Raw genomic sequence first — 13210 nt, 5'->3', positions numbered from 1 at the left:
GGAGACAGGAAAACCCACAAGCTTGATAATTTCTTCTGTCTATTAAGACAGAAGTAAAAATGTAAACAAATACAAAATAAGGAAAATACACATACTGTACTTTAAATTTATTTGTAGAAAATAATTCTAGATTAGCGGTATTGATTTAAAAATCCATCAACACTTCTTTAAGTTGACTGAATAGCTGGTAAAATGTCTTTATTTTCTAATTTCTCAATTTCAATTTTGATGGAAGACATTCTCCTTTTTGCAGATGTTTTACCATAGCTCCTTACTATACAATGTTTTGATATAGTATTACAAGTATAACATAGTACCTGATTGTGATAAAAATCGAAATGTCATAAAACTTGTTTTGGTATTTTTGAAAGTATCTTTAACAAATTTGTAATCAGTATTTCAGTACTTTACAAGTTTCACTGAGGTTAGAAAAAACAATTTGTCTGCTATGCATTGTTGAAAATCTTGCATTAAATCTAGACATTTTTCATTTTGAGATCTTTAGGTCTCAAGTTATCTTCCAGTAGACTTTAACAAAGATACCAAGAGGCCCAGCTGTCTATTTTGGCTACGTTATTTGTTTTGTCAAAATTCTAGTTTCTGTGAACAACTAAACTGCTACAATTTAAACACTGTAAAAGCAGGATTTGTAATACGATAAAACCGATATTCACAGTCACTCATCATTTTATTGTTGTTTCTGAAGCCAACACGTTATAGAGTTATAACGGTGTTGTTACCTGAAACAGGAGCTGACAGAATTGGGATCTTGATGGGAGAAAGCCTCAGAACGTGGAAAGGCTGAGTAGTGCTGGAAGATGGGCCCTGACATGCTTCCGATTCCACCGTCATCATAGCAGCTGCAGCCAATGCAATCCTCTTGTTGCTGCCAACGCGTTTGATAGCCACTGGACACCCTCCTACAGAAAGGAAACACATGCAGGTTTATAATCACTCCCATCATTCTCAGGTAGCATTCAATAGTCAGGCTATAGTACAGATGTTCTTCCAAATCACACAGAATGCTGTCACAGGAAGAGCTCCTACAGAGATACCAATCAGGTGTTTGTAAGGACAACAGCACTGAACACAACTGTTTGCACTGATAACATTAGCAGCCCACTCAACAAAATTATTCTAAATTTCTGGACACAGCCTAAAAATAGCCTAATTCAGACATATGCCTAATGGTGACTGGAAGTATAACATTAATGAAAACTGAATAAAATATTTGCCATCTCACAAAAAGGACATGCCAAGAACTTTCTGTCACCGGCTGTGTGTGTGATCAGCCAGCAGTTTCGATCAAAAGTAATTTCAGAACATTACCCTGTGACACTATTGCAAAACTGACCACTCTTCCCGTGATGTGTCATTGGGCTTACAGAATTAGCAGGACCATGGAAAGAATACTTTATGCAGTCTCAGCCATTTAAGTATGGCTAAAAATAATGTACTTGAATAATAAAGGATATCTTTGTGTCAATCAGATTTTATTTTTTAATTTTTAATTTTTTTTAAGAGATAAGAACATTCTTGTTGCTGGATAATGAATGGGCTCCCTTTGTTCTTTACCAACATTCTTTTAAAGGTCTTTCCCTTCTTTCATGTTTTGCTGATGTACTCCATCACAACATACTCGTTCAGAATATTTTATACTACAGGAGGAGCCCCCTGAGTAATAAAAATCTTCTGTATGAAAATCTATCAAGAAAGATGCTTAGCATAGCATTTTCTCTCCACAATGCAAATGCAGTAATATAAATGGGCTTCCTAATGTACTCTGATTTGTATTGTATATGCACTTCTAAGAATATTCTATACATTTGACTGAATAGCTGATGAAATTATTCACCCATGACATTTTCTATAGAAATATGTATAGTACGTAAATGTTTAAAACACAATGAACATTAATTGTAAAGAAAAAGGAAGGTTATTTAAATATTCTGATTAATGTCATTTGGGATACCAGCAAGTTATTCTCTATGTATGAAGACAATAATATAAATCACTGGCTGACATCACAAATAATAAATAGTTTAGACTTAAATTATTTCTAGTTACAAGCAATTTTCTTGTCTTAAAAATCTACAGATAACAGAACAGTTGTTGAGGCACGGAGTCAGGCAAAGGGAAATTGAGATCACACAGGTGTTTCAATTGTCATTTTGGTACTTCATAGATAAACAGGAAGTCAAAGAATTTTACATTAGATGGGGCAAAACAGTGCACTTTATGAAAATTGGATCAGTCGTTCAAAAACCTTTTAAACCAGAACAATTTTCCATAATGCCAACATTATTAACAGCTAAGAGCTGAGACAGAGTTCTTATATTTGCAAGAAAATACATCTCAAACATGCCCAATGGGTAAATTTAAAATAAAATAATGAACCTGTGGTCTGGAACTGTTAAGATGCGAAAGGAATATTTTTAAAAAACAGTAGGGACAAGAGAAGTGGCTTAAGCTTGAGTAACGGTTATTCATAGGTCACTCCAGTTTTATTAAAAATTAAAACTAAACTCTTAGCATAGATTGTAAGAGAAATGCTACATAGCATAAATAATGTAACTCTCTTTGCTTGGTTCACTTTTCCTCTCATAGATATTTTACAGAAAGCACAAGAGAGAAATCTATCCCAAGAAAAATGTAAAAGAGCACTGCAAATTTAACAATGTTAAAACTATGTAGCTGTAACATATACTGTAGTAGCAATAACTTTGTAGCTATAACAAATTAGTGAACATACAGTAAGTGTGTCATTGACATTAAGTCAGTTATAGAAGGGGATGTCACCTCCATTTCACAGAAGACAGCACCAGTGATAGTGCCTACTTCTCCGTCCCTGGGAGACCTGTCATTGGAATTCACCATTGTCTGGGCAGTGGCACTGTATGGCCCTATACAGGTAGTTGCCTATGAGTAATTGTGATCAAAATCCCAGAAAGGACAGAACTTTTACATTGATGTCTTGACTTGGATAACAGACATTCATGCCTAGCAGTTACTTAGATTGCTGTGGAGAAGTAAGGATTTTGAGGAGGAGATTGTTACAGAGCTCATTCAGTAAAAAGCTTGCTGGATAAGGTGATTTCACTGCCTAGAAAACACAGGTAGTACTGAAATCTCATGTGGTGGGAGAGCCAGTCTTTTAGTGCAGCAGAGTTCACCACTGCTGGGAAATTGGAGTTGTGTGACAAAGATCAAATCCTGGCTGGTGCAGAGCTGAAGGTAATGTGAACATTTGAGTTGTACATGTTCAGCTAATCTGAAAACAAGTAATCACAGACTCTCTAGTAGGGATAACAATTAGGGTCTTTTATGATTTTTTTTGCTATGAATACATTGTTTTTCTGTATCCCCAATGCGATCTAAAATCAGACATTGAAATCTCATTTGAGATACATTGAGAGCATTTTTCATAACGATAGTAGTACTTTTAGTGTACAAACTCAGTTTAAGAGGATAGTTATGTTTCTTTTTGTCCATCTTAGACTAGATTTTGAAGGTTACTTTTTCGGATTATTAGATAGGGTTTTGGAGAAATGTTATTTTTAAATTCAGTTGTTAGTACCACCTTTCAATCATTACAAGAACATTTCTCCGTCTGGGGTGTAGATGCAGGAATGTGCTTATGTTTGGTCTGACTTTTGTCATGCTGTCCTTGTTGGTGCTCTTAGTTACAGAAAGGACAAGGTTTAGCTAATTATCTTCAGACAAAATATCTCCTAATAATAATCTGAGAAAACTCATTGCTTTATGCTTACATATACAATCTATTTATAATTATGATGCTTTTAGGATGCTTTTAGGATGTAAAATGGTCTGAAACCATACAATATCAGAGACTTCATATTTAACTAATCCAAATCAAGACTATGTTCGATGGGTTTTAGCTTTCTGCAGTAATGAAGCATGATTGTACAACTTTAATCCAAAGGTAAACAGAGACTAGAGTTTTAACCGTTCTTATATATTTTAGTTCTATAATTAAAAATGTTTAGGTTTAATAGTACCAAATTTATGGCTATCATTAATGTGAGTTTAAATTATATGAATAAAGAACAAAAAGTAATCTAGTTATATGGGGACACGGTCACTAGAATGGAACTGTCCACTGCTAATGTACTTATGAAACAGTACAATGAAAAGCTCATACTGATTATTGTTTAGCTATCTATTTCTTTGATTTTCACCAATAAGACTTCTTTCTATTTCCGCATTCAAGACCTCAGAACTGTCTTTACTTTTTGTTCACTGCAGTATGTGTAATGAAAAACTGACCTTGCACAACACTGTTTTTTTTTGTTATACTGTTTTTACTGTTATACTGGTTTATACTGTTACTGTTTTTTACTGTTATGCTATTTTGTTAAATATTGAAATATTTTCATAAATGGAGTTGCCATTTTAAGAATGTTGAAGGTCTTTGTTTATATTGGAATTGGATCAACAGAACCTGTTGTAAGAAAAGCTTTCCCATGCTGATCTGCACGAAAACTAAAGCTTGCCTTAGAGGGAACACTTTCTTTGAGAGTAAGGGAACAGATTAGTCTCCGTACATTTACCAGTTATTGGCATGTCATTCTGAAATAGCAGCTGTACTAAATTTACAACTAGGCTCTAATGTGGAAGTCAGAGAGATAAGACAAGGCTAAAAGAATGCAAATAAAACAGTTATAATAAACATTCTTATTATTTAAAAGATCATTGCTTTTAAAATTTAAAATTATTAGTGTTCTGCAAGTTAAGATTGTCGTTTGCTCAAAACTTCTGATTAGAAAAACATTATTTTTTTGGAAAAGTGTGTTAAATTTTTTTTGGATATGCCACAACTATAAAATAACAGATATTTTCATGAAATATACATGGACAGCAATGCACCCAGGGGATGTCTGAGGTAGGACTGTGACTACAAACATCCAGCATATATTAAAGATAAAAATATCTATACAAGATTGAATTTGATTAAATATACAGTACAAATATACTATATAAATTTGATGCTAATACCAAAACAATGTTACTGTAACTGTATACTGTATATTTTTCTGATTATTAAAAAACAAGCTGCATCTTTTAGCTTTATCTGTAAACAATAACAGATAATATTTAAAAGACATATCAATTGAGGACAAAGCCAGATAAACTAAATGTCATTTGTCCCATTATACAATTTTTCTTACTCACGATAATGTTATTATATATACTGTACTTTGAGGCTCCACAAAGAGACTGATTACAGTTTGTATTTTGTAAAAGTGCATAATGTACTGTAGGTATATTTACTTTACAAACTAAAAGAAGATCAGAACATTCAATTATTTTGCAGATATTTTCTAAAAACATACATGAGGAATACCACCTACTGTATCAATTTGTTAATATTATTTTGCTTTTAATTGCCCTTATATACAGTACATGAGAACAGGTATCATTCCTCATTCCAATGTTTTAGAACACAATGTCCAGGACACTTAAAACAGATTTTCATAACTTATCTTAAATTAAATCTTGATTGGCCTTAAGTTATTAATAAATTATTTAAGTGCTTTTGTGCAGTGAATAAAGGCATCTACAGTATAAATTGCCTTATAACAGCACGGAATTTTAGAATCAATACAAAGATAATCAATTATTTGCTTTACCATTGATCTCTTATATAATCCTTTGAATTTCTCAGACAAAATGCTAAATGTTTCACTTTCTGTTTTCATGACACCATAAATTGTTTAAAGATATTAAACCTGCTGGAATCTCACTTTGAAGACAGTTAAGAGTCAGAACAATTAACGAAATGCAGTTCTTTTGCTCCATCAAAGCCAATTATGTCAAATAATTAATGTAATCAAATATATTTTTTATAAGGACAGTGTGACAGCTTTAAAGAATTGTAGTCTTATCTAAAATAAAAACTGCTTTTCATTATGTTTCTGATTGACTTTATATAACTCAAAGTTAATTTCAGTCTTCTTCTGATCTTTGTATAGCTTTATTGCTGAGTTGTCCTGAAAGCCTTGGTCATCATGGTTGAATCTTTGAAATGCACTATTGGACTCAGGGACCTCACAGAGGCCACTCAACTAATCGTGTGAAGGCCAATCCCAGGCTGTGTTGGAAGCTGGCTCTGGCTTATAAAAAGCAGAAAAGCAGGCGTTTGAACTAATGAAGTGCTGAAGGGATTTACAGTATGATTGCCACAGCTCATACCTGATTAGAATGTCTGACACAAGCAAAGGCTGTAAAAATCACACAATCTTAGATGCTTAAGGGATTAGTAGCAGTTTACTTATGCATTTTACAGCCAGTTTTTGTGTATTCTTATTGTTGTAATTGCTTCTACTATTAATCTAGTTTTTACTTAATTGACTTCAGTTGTTCCTTCTTTTTAACTGTCAGGTTCTCAAGCTAATCCTAATGGAGCCTGAAAATATGCACACAACATACAGTATAATTGCTGTTTCATGAGCGCTATTATCAGTGTCTGTTATATAAGCAATATAAGACTACAAGAATGTCATAACATTTGTAAGTAAGAGGATGTCATTAGGCCTATTTAGTTTGGTTTATGTGGCTATGTAATATAAAGATTTGAGTCATTTCTTTAAAAAAGTCATGGTATCATCTTCAACAACATGGTGTTCCATACTCCACCATTTGAACGAAAACGCTTGTTCTCTTAACCTAACTGTCCTTCCCTTTATTTTCCGTTTGTGTTCTCCCCTTCATATTGTACTGCTGAATAAGGGTACCCTTCTAGTTTAATACCTAGCTGACTGAAAATTAATGCTTAGTTGCACAGTTACTGTATATATACAGTACTGTAGCCATTTTCTTTCATATGCAACGAAATAACTACTGTAGTTATGTTTAAGACACTTTTACTGTTCAGTAGATCAGTCTCCTGTTGGGCCCACACTTTGTGGTGCTGTTTAAAAGTGCTTATTTTTTAGCTCAGTGATTTTGTAGCTCAGTTTAGGATGAATTCATCTACAACCACAAGTTTACAGTCATGTTAACACGATATTATTCAGCAATACCTACATTTTTTGTTATTGCAATTTTTGCCTGGCAATCTATGACCCATGTCTGAAAATACTTTATATAGTTTAACCACAATCATATTTTACACTTACTTTTAAAGGATGGAAGGTAGCAGGTGTTTATATAGGCTTATATTGCATTGTTATAAGACTTTAATAATACTAGGCTAAAAAGACCCTTATTTTTGTTAATTTATCACAACAGTAGCTGTGGGATAAAAATGACTTATAGATTTGGAAAACGTAACTATTCTGTTGATTAAATTCTACAGTAATATGTGAAAACCAATAGGTAAAATGATGAGAAGAATGTGTCCTAGTGTGTAATAGCTTCAGTCTTTGTCATGTATATTGATTATTATTGCTTATCCTGACATCATCAAAACAAAGAGGAGCAGTGATGCAAAACAAATCAGTATATACTGTATCCTACTAGAGAGAACACTGAAGGTCATTCATTCAAAGCAAATTCCACAGATAAGGGTAGTTTATAGCTTAGATTATAGATGCCATTTTCCAAAGGATCTTAAATTGTACCGAAAGTTATTTTTTTTTATTTTACAACAGCATTCTTTAAATTTCTGAAGCAGCCCATTTAACGCATTATAGACAAAATGTGACATATAAAAATGCAAGACAAATAAGCATTTATTCTGGAAATGTTACACAATTTTGTGTATAATTGTGTAATAAATATTTTATATAATAAAATATAAATCCAAACTATTAGCCATGAACACAAAATATTTTAAATATAATGAAACATATATTGAACATGTTTTACAGGTACCTTGAAATTTAAAGAGTTTACAAATAATAATAGTAATTTGAAATCATACTAAAATTGTATATTATTTTATATTTAATACAGTGTCCTCTGATTCTTTGTCCCTGATGAAAAAGTATAGATTTACAGACTAATGTTTCTTCATTTGAAAAATCTAAAAATGTTATATGTCATACAGTATGTTGAACTTAATATCATTACACAGTGTCAAGTTCTATTTGTCATAATTACAGTCACATGTATTCACACCCCTGAAGTTAATCATTTGTAAATCCTCTTCTAGGGGTGAATTCAATGAGTAGACACCTTTTGTAATGTGCTACGAGGGTCCTGGAACTTCTGAGGGGGCATTTATGAACATGTCTCCATGTAGATTTACTTGAAATCCTTCAGACCCTTTAGTTAGCATTAATGAACTGCCAACTCCACTTAGAATGGCAAATGTCCAGTTAGATTGAAGTATGCAAATTGAGATGGCCAGACAAGAACATATATTTTATGTGCAGTAAACCATTCCTTTGTCAACCTAGACATACTGTATACATTTGATAATTGTCATATTGCAATGTCCATTTTCTGCCAAATCTGAGTTTCTTGGCGGAAGGAACCAGGTGCCTGTCTAAAACACTCTAGTAGAGTTGAGTTAATGATTTCCACTATCTTGACAAGGGCTCCAGGATCTGCAGATGCATAACAACCCCAAAACATTATAAACGCACACAATGCAGTATTGCACAGTGGGCAGGAGCATTTTCTCATTATGAACATCATTTTGATGCCAGATATGAGGCTGTTTGTCACGCCCTCTACTAGAGGGCGATCCTTCTCTGTCCTGTTCCTAGTTTCCAGGTGCTTTACTTGTTCTTCCAGTGTGTCTTGTTGTCTGGGGCTAAATATTTCCATGTCTCCCTATCCTCCACACTCGGCATTGGGATCGGTTGTCGAGAGGCTTGCCTCACCAGGTCACCCCACATCTGCTACCTGAAGGCTTATGTCTCCCCCCGATACTTTGAGCCCAGAGCGAGCCCCCGTGTTTTCTCCGTTCCTGCCGCTACACTTGGGGTCTCCCTGTTCTGCTGGTCTCTCCACAGCTAGCCTTCGGCTTCCGTGACACTGATATCCAAAAATCGCAATTTTCATTTAATCATTTCAAATGTAATTCAGATTATGTTTGGCAAGTTTCAGTTGTCTCTTTTTGTGATTCCTTCTCAGAAGGGGCTTTTTCCTTGCAATCCAGCTATGAAGGCCATATTTATGCAGGCAGCTTTGAATGGTAGTTTTCAATTCTTTTTTCCCTGAAGATGCCATTATATATTGCAGATCTTAAACTGTTGCCTTTGGATTTATGGGTGCCGGAGGTGCGATACCAGATTAACACTGATAAGTTTTCAAAAAACTTGCCATTTCAATAACATGCTTTGGTATTAAATTTAAGTTTCATTAAAAATAAGGTACACAACAAGGGTTGCAAATGAGAGACAACCATTTGGTACATCTTGGTTAGTATGTTAGTAAATGCTTGCCATTTGTCAATGGAGCCATTAATCATTTGGTCTGGAAGCCTACTCCAGATACCACCTTTTTGTCTAAAAGACATTCTCAACTGTCCATCCTAAATTATTTGGTTTGCAGTTTTAACCATGTGTTCCTTGTTTCACAAGTGAATATGAAATAGTTCCTAGAGTTGATCCTATCTATACCCTTTAGGATTTTATATAATCGGATCAAATATCCTGTCTGTCTCTTGTTTTAGACAGAAGAGATTTAGGTGCTTTAACCTGTCCATATACTGTACATATGACAATCCCCTGAAATCAGGAATCATTCTTATTGCTCTTCTTTGAACTCTTACTTAGACTACAATATCCTTTCTGTGATTCAGTGACACAAGTGGAACACTTCTAAATGAAATCATGATAGTGTATTTTAAAGCTTGAGCATAACTTGCCTTAATTTAAAGTTCCACAATTTTTGCCTATATACCGCAGCATTTTTGTGTTTGTATGTTTGCCTTTTTCTTTCCAACACTGACACAATGACATAGAAGAATCTACATTTACACATAAATCCCTTTTATTTGTACTGTAGCTCCCAGACGCTGTGTACTGTATGTTCAGTGCATAGTGCAAATTTCTACTTCCTGTGTGCATCACTTTCAATGTTGAATTTCATTTGACAAGTGTCTTTCAAATCTTTTGTTTTGTCTAAGCCTTTCTGTAATTCCCTTGGTGCCTTTTCTGTTTGTCACTCCACTATTTTTGTATCCTCTGCAAATTCAGAAAAGTATAAGAGAATCTAAATCATTTACACAGCCTGAGAAGAGCAATGACGCTGAAATGAATCTTTGTGGCATATTACAGCTTTCCAGAGAGTTTAAGACAATCCATTGTTACTTGTTTGTTAACCAGTTTTCGATATATACAGTTAGGTTATATGGTGTATATGGTACTTTGAATTTAATGGTAACCTATTATGGGAATTTCCTGAAAATATAAATGTATCATGTCAGTTGGCCATAGTGGTATCAACTGTCCTTGCTGCATGTTTCAAGAAGTCACTTTCCTAAATTATATGTATATGCATCAAGAGCTAAAGAAAAAGTAAAATTCAAAGCTGTAAAAATATACTCTTCATTCAGCTGATAGAACTCAGTGGATTGATTTGTGTTCTTTGAAAATGGCTTGCTCCAGATGTTCACAAGACAATATGCAGTATACAGTATTAAATATACAGTATTAAATATACAGTATATACAATATACAGTATTAAATCAGAGAACATGTTAGGGCTGTTAAGATTTTAAGATCTCTCCAAGCCCATTGTTTCCCATTTCACTTCTGACAGCCATGACCACTCTAATCTCTCCATCTGTGTTCTCAAAGACTGTTTTCCGAACTCATACATCAGAAAGACTACAGAAACTTACATTGCAGCTAGGATCACACAGACTACTTTTATTTTAATTTTTCTCCATTCATTGGAGGTTTCATTTCACACCTCTCTACACCTATTCTGACTTCACACCTCTTGATTGGCCTCTCTTTCTGTCCCCTGCTCCTGCCTCTCGCTCCTCCTCTCTCCCAGACTTTGTTCTCCCGCTACATTACCTTTGCTTACTGCCTTGTCTTTCTCACACCTGAAGAAGGCTCCATGGCCGAAATGTTGTTTTCTTTCTTCTTTTTTTTCAGCATGGAATAAACCTATTACTTGTTCCTTTACAGTATTAAATATGCTGAAATACTGTATAAATATTATGAGATTCTATTCAATTTATATTATAATATATTTATAAAATATACTTTCTGGATATGGTTGTATACAGTAAATATACTGTATACAGAATAATGCAAAGGGGTAAAGGGATTTATTTCAGAATGTCTCAAGTCACTGGGTTATCTGACCAGCTTATCTAGCCAGTTTCTCCACAGAGAATCCTAATATCCTACTTGGGTATGTATTTATCCTACTATGGTATAACTTATTTTATACATATCCAAGTACTGTTTTTTTTTTGCACGGTCATCTATAGTTTTACAGTACAAAAAAGCAGAGTGAGTGGTGAAACAGTAAAGCAAAATTAAAAAGCTATCACTTATCAAAGCAGACTAGCTCAGTTTTATTTCAATACCAATGCACCACAAGTCACACTATACTGCATCTTTAAAAATGTATGATGTCTTCTTGTGCTGAATGAAAATAACATTCCACAGGCATTAAAACACATATTTTTATAATTTCATTTGAAAGTGAAAGTCCTTTTTCAGATTGATATGCTCATTTGTGGCCATCTATTCAGCAAATGGCCTGAGGGGATAGTTTCTTAAAGTGCTTAGAATGCCCCTGGTTTTATGAGAAGAAAAGAAGCAAAGTAAATCCTGTGAAGACTCTGTTACATACACCTTGCAGACAGTTAAATGAATATCACAGGTATCTCAGGCTCGAATTTTATTTTTTTGCCCTTGTTTCTGCCTTGAACCATGGTACAAATGGGTTTAGATCAAAGCCTTACTGATGAAGTTTCCATAGCAATGTCACTTACTGTGTTGGTGGAATCTTGAGTTCCACACAGAATCAATAAGAATCTCTGAGTTTCGTTATTCAAACATTTCTTGATAAGGAATTCCATTTACAGTATTTTGCCTTCTACTTTTAAGACCTTACTATACTAACATGTGAAATATAAATGTAGAATATTAATGAAAGAACTACAGGAGATCTCGTTTTTTTTTATTAATTGAGGATTTTCCTATACTGTATATTGTAATTTGCTAACCTTTTGAAAAAGTTGGGAGGGCTGAAACTTGTTCCCTTTTTATTAATAGGAGGAGGAATTCAACTGGTCTGTAAGTCCTTCAACTCAAAATTCTACCACTACAGATCTATTGCCCATAGAGAGTAGATGCTGACCAGAAACATTTACCATTTGGTATCAGTACAGTAGTTAACAACTAAATCAATTTCAGACAGAGCTTTTAATACTAATAATAAAATGTCAGTAGAATGCTGTTTACCAGCAGACCTCCAATGTCTGTGTCTGTAAGAGAATGGTAACCTCTGATTCAGTGTTTCCACACTGGGAACAAAACAAGTAGAAATAACAGATTATTATGTTCAAGGTAACAAAACCAACAGAAACTATACCGAGAGGCCTTAAATGAAACCAATGAGTACTGAAATTAACTTTAATAAGTGTTTTTAATGCCCCTTAGTTGACATTAATTAAAAGGATTTCCAGCTCTAGTTTCATTTACTGTACATTTTCTGATTTGTCTTGAGTTATTGCTAATGTTTCTGCTGAAGGACAAAAACACAGGAAATAATTTACAGTATCTGAGATTTCCAAGGAATCCTTAAACACATTTGTGTCAGTCATTACCTTTTCACTTTATTTCTGTTGAAGATTAAATTTTAAGAACAGATCCCAATACAAAATTGAAGGAGAGCATCTGATAAATAGAGCCCCATTTTACAAGGCCTCACCTTGTAAACTTGTTACATGTAATAAATTTTAACACTAACCTGATATAGGCTGAGGTGATACAAGTAGTGTATGAAAATTCCTTGAGGCAGCAGCTGGCCTAGATATACTCATTGCCACTTGATTTGTCATCAGCAGTGGTTTTTCATGCCTCTGGAAAATTCTCACTTCTTCAGGATTTATCCATGTTGTATCCATAGCAAGGGCATTATTTAAGTAAATCTGAAATACAGTTAAATATTTCAATATAATTTCTTCACAGTAAATCTGCCATTATACTACATGTGTTAGACTTATCCGTCTTTGCAATGCCAAATCCAAAGTTTACATTTAGCTTTCTAATAGCTATATACAGTACAGTACATTTATCATAGCACATTCAAGAACTATTCCTGTTTT

The 13210-nt window shown here is 33.9% G+C and overlaps 1 protein-coding gene across 2 annotated transcripts in view; it reads right to left on the bottom strand.

Annotated features, from left to right (window-relative positions):
- The window catches only part of tcerg1l (transcription elongation regulator 1 like), a 97733-nt gene that overhangs the window by 77579 nt on the left and 6944 nt on the right, over nucleotides 1–13210 (bottom strand). For both annotated transcript variants that reach the window (XM_015346537.2, XM_015346538.2), the window contains 2 exons: nucleotides 12853–13033; nucleotides 741–920 (listed from right to left, as the gene is read on the bottom strand). In XM_015346537.2, coding sequence (XP_015202023.1) covers nucleotides 741–920; nucleotides 12853–13033 — 361 coding nt within the window. The remainder of the gene's footprint in view (nucleotides 1–740; nucleotides 921–12852; nucleotides 13034–13210) is intronic.

Source organism: Lepisosteus oculatus, chromosome 4 (assembly GCF_040954835.1).
Source record: "Lepisosteus oculatus isolate fLepOcu1 chromosome 4, fLepOcu1.hap2, whole genome shotgun sequence".
NCBI lineage: Eukaryota > Metazoa > Chordata > Actinopteri > Semionotiformes > Lepisosteidae > Lepisosteus > Lepisosteus oculatus.
The sequence above is the reverse complement of the archived record's forward strand: the minus strand, read 5'-3'. Positions and strand labels throughout refer to the sequence as shown.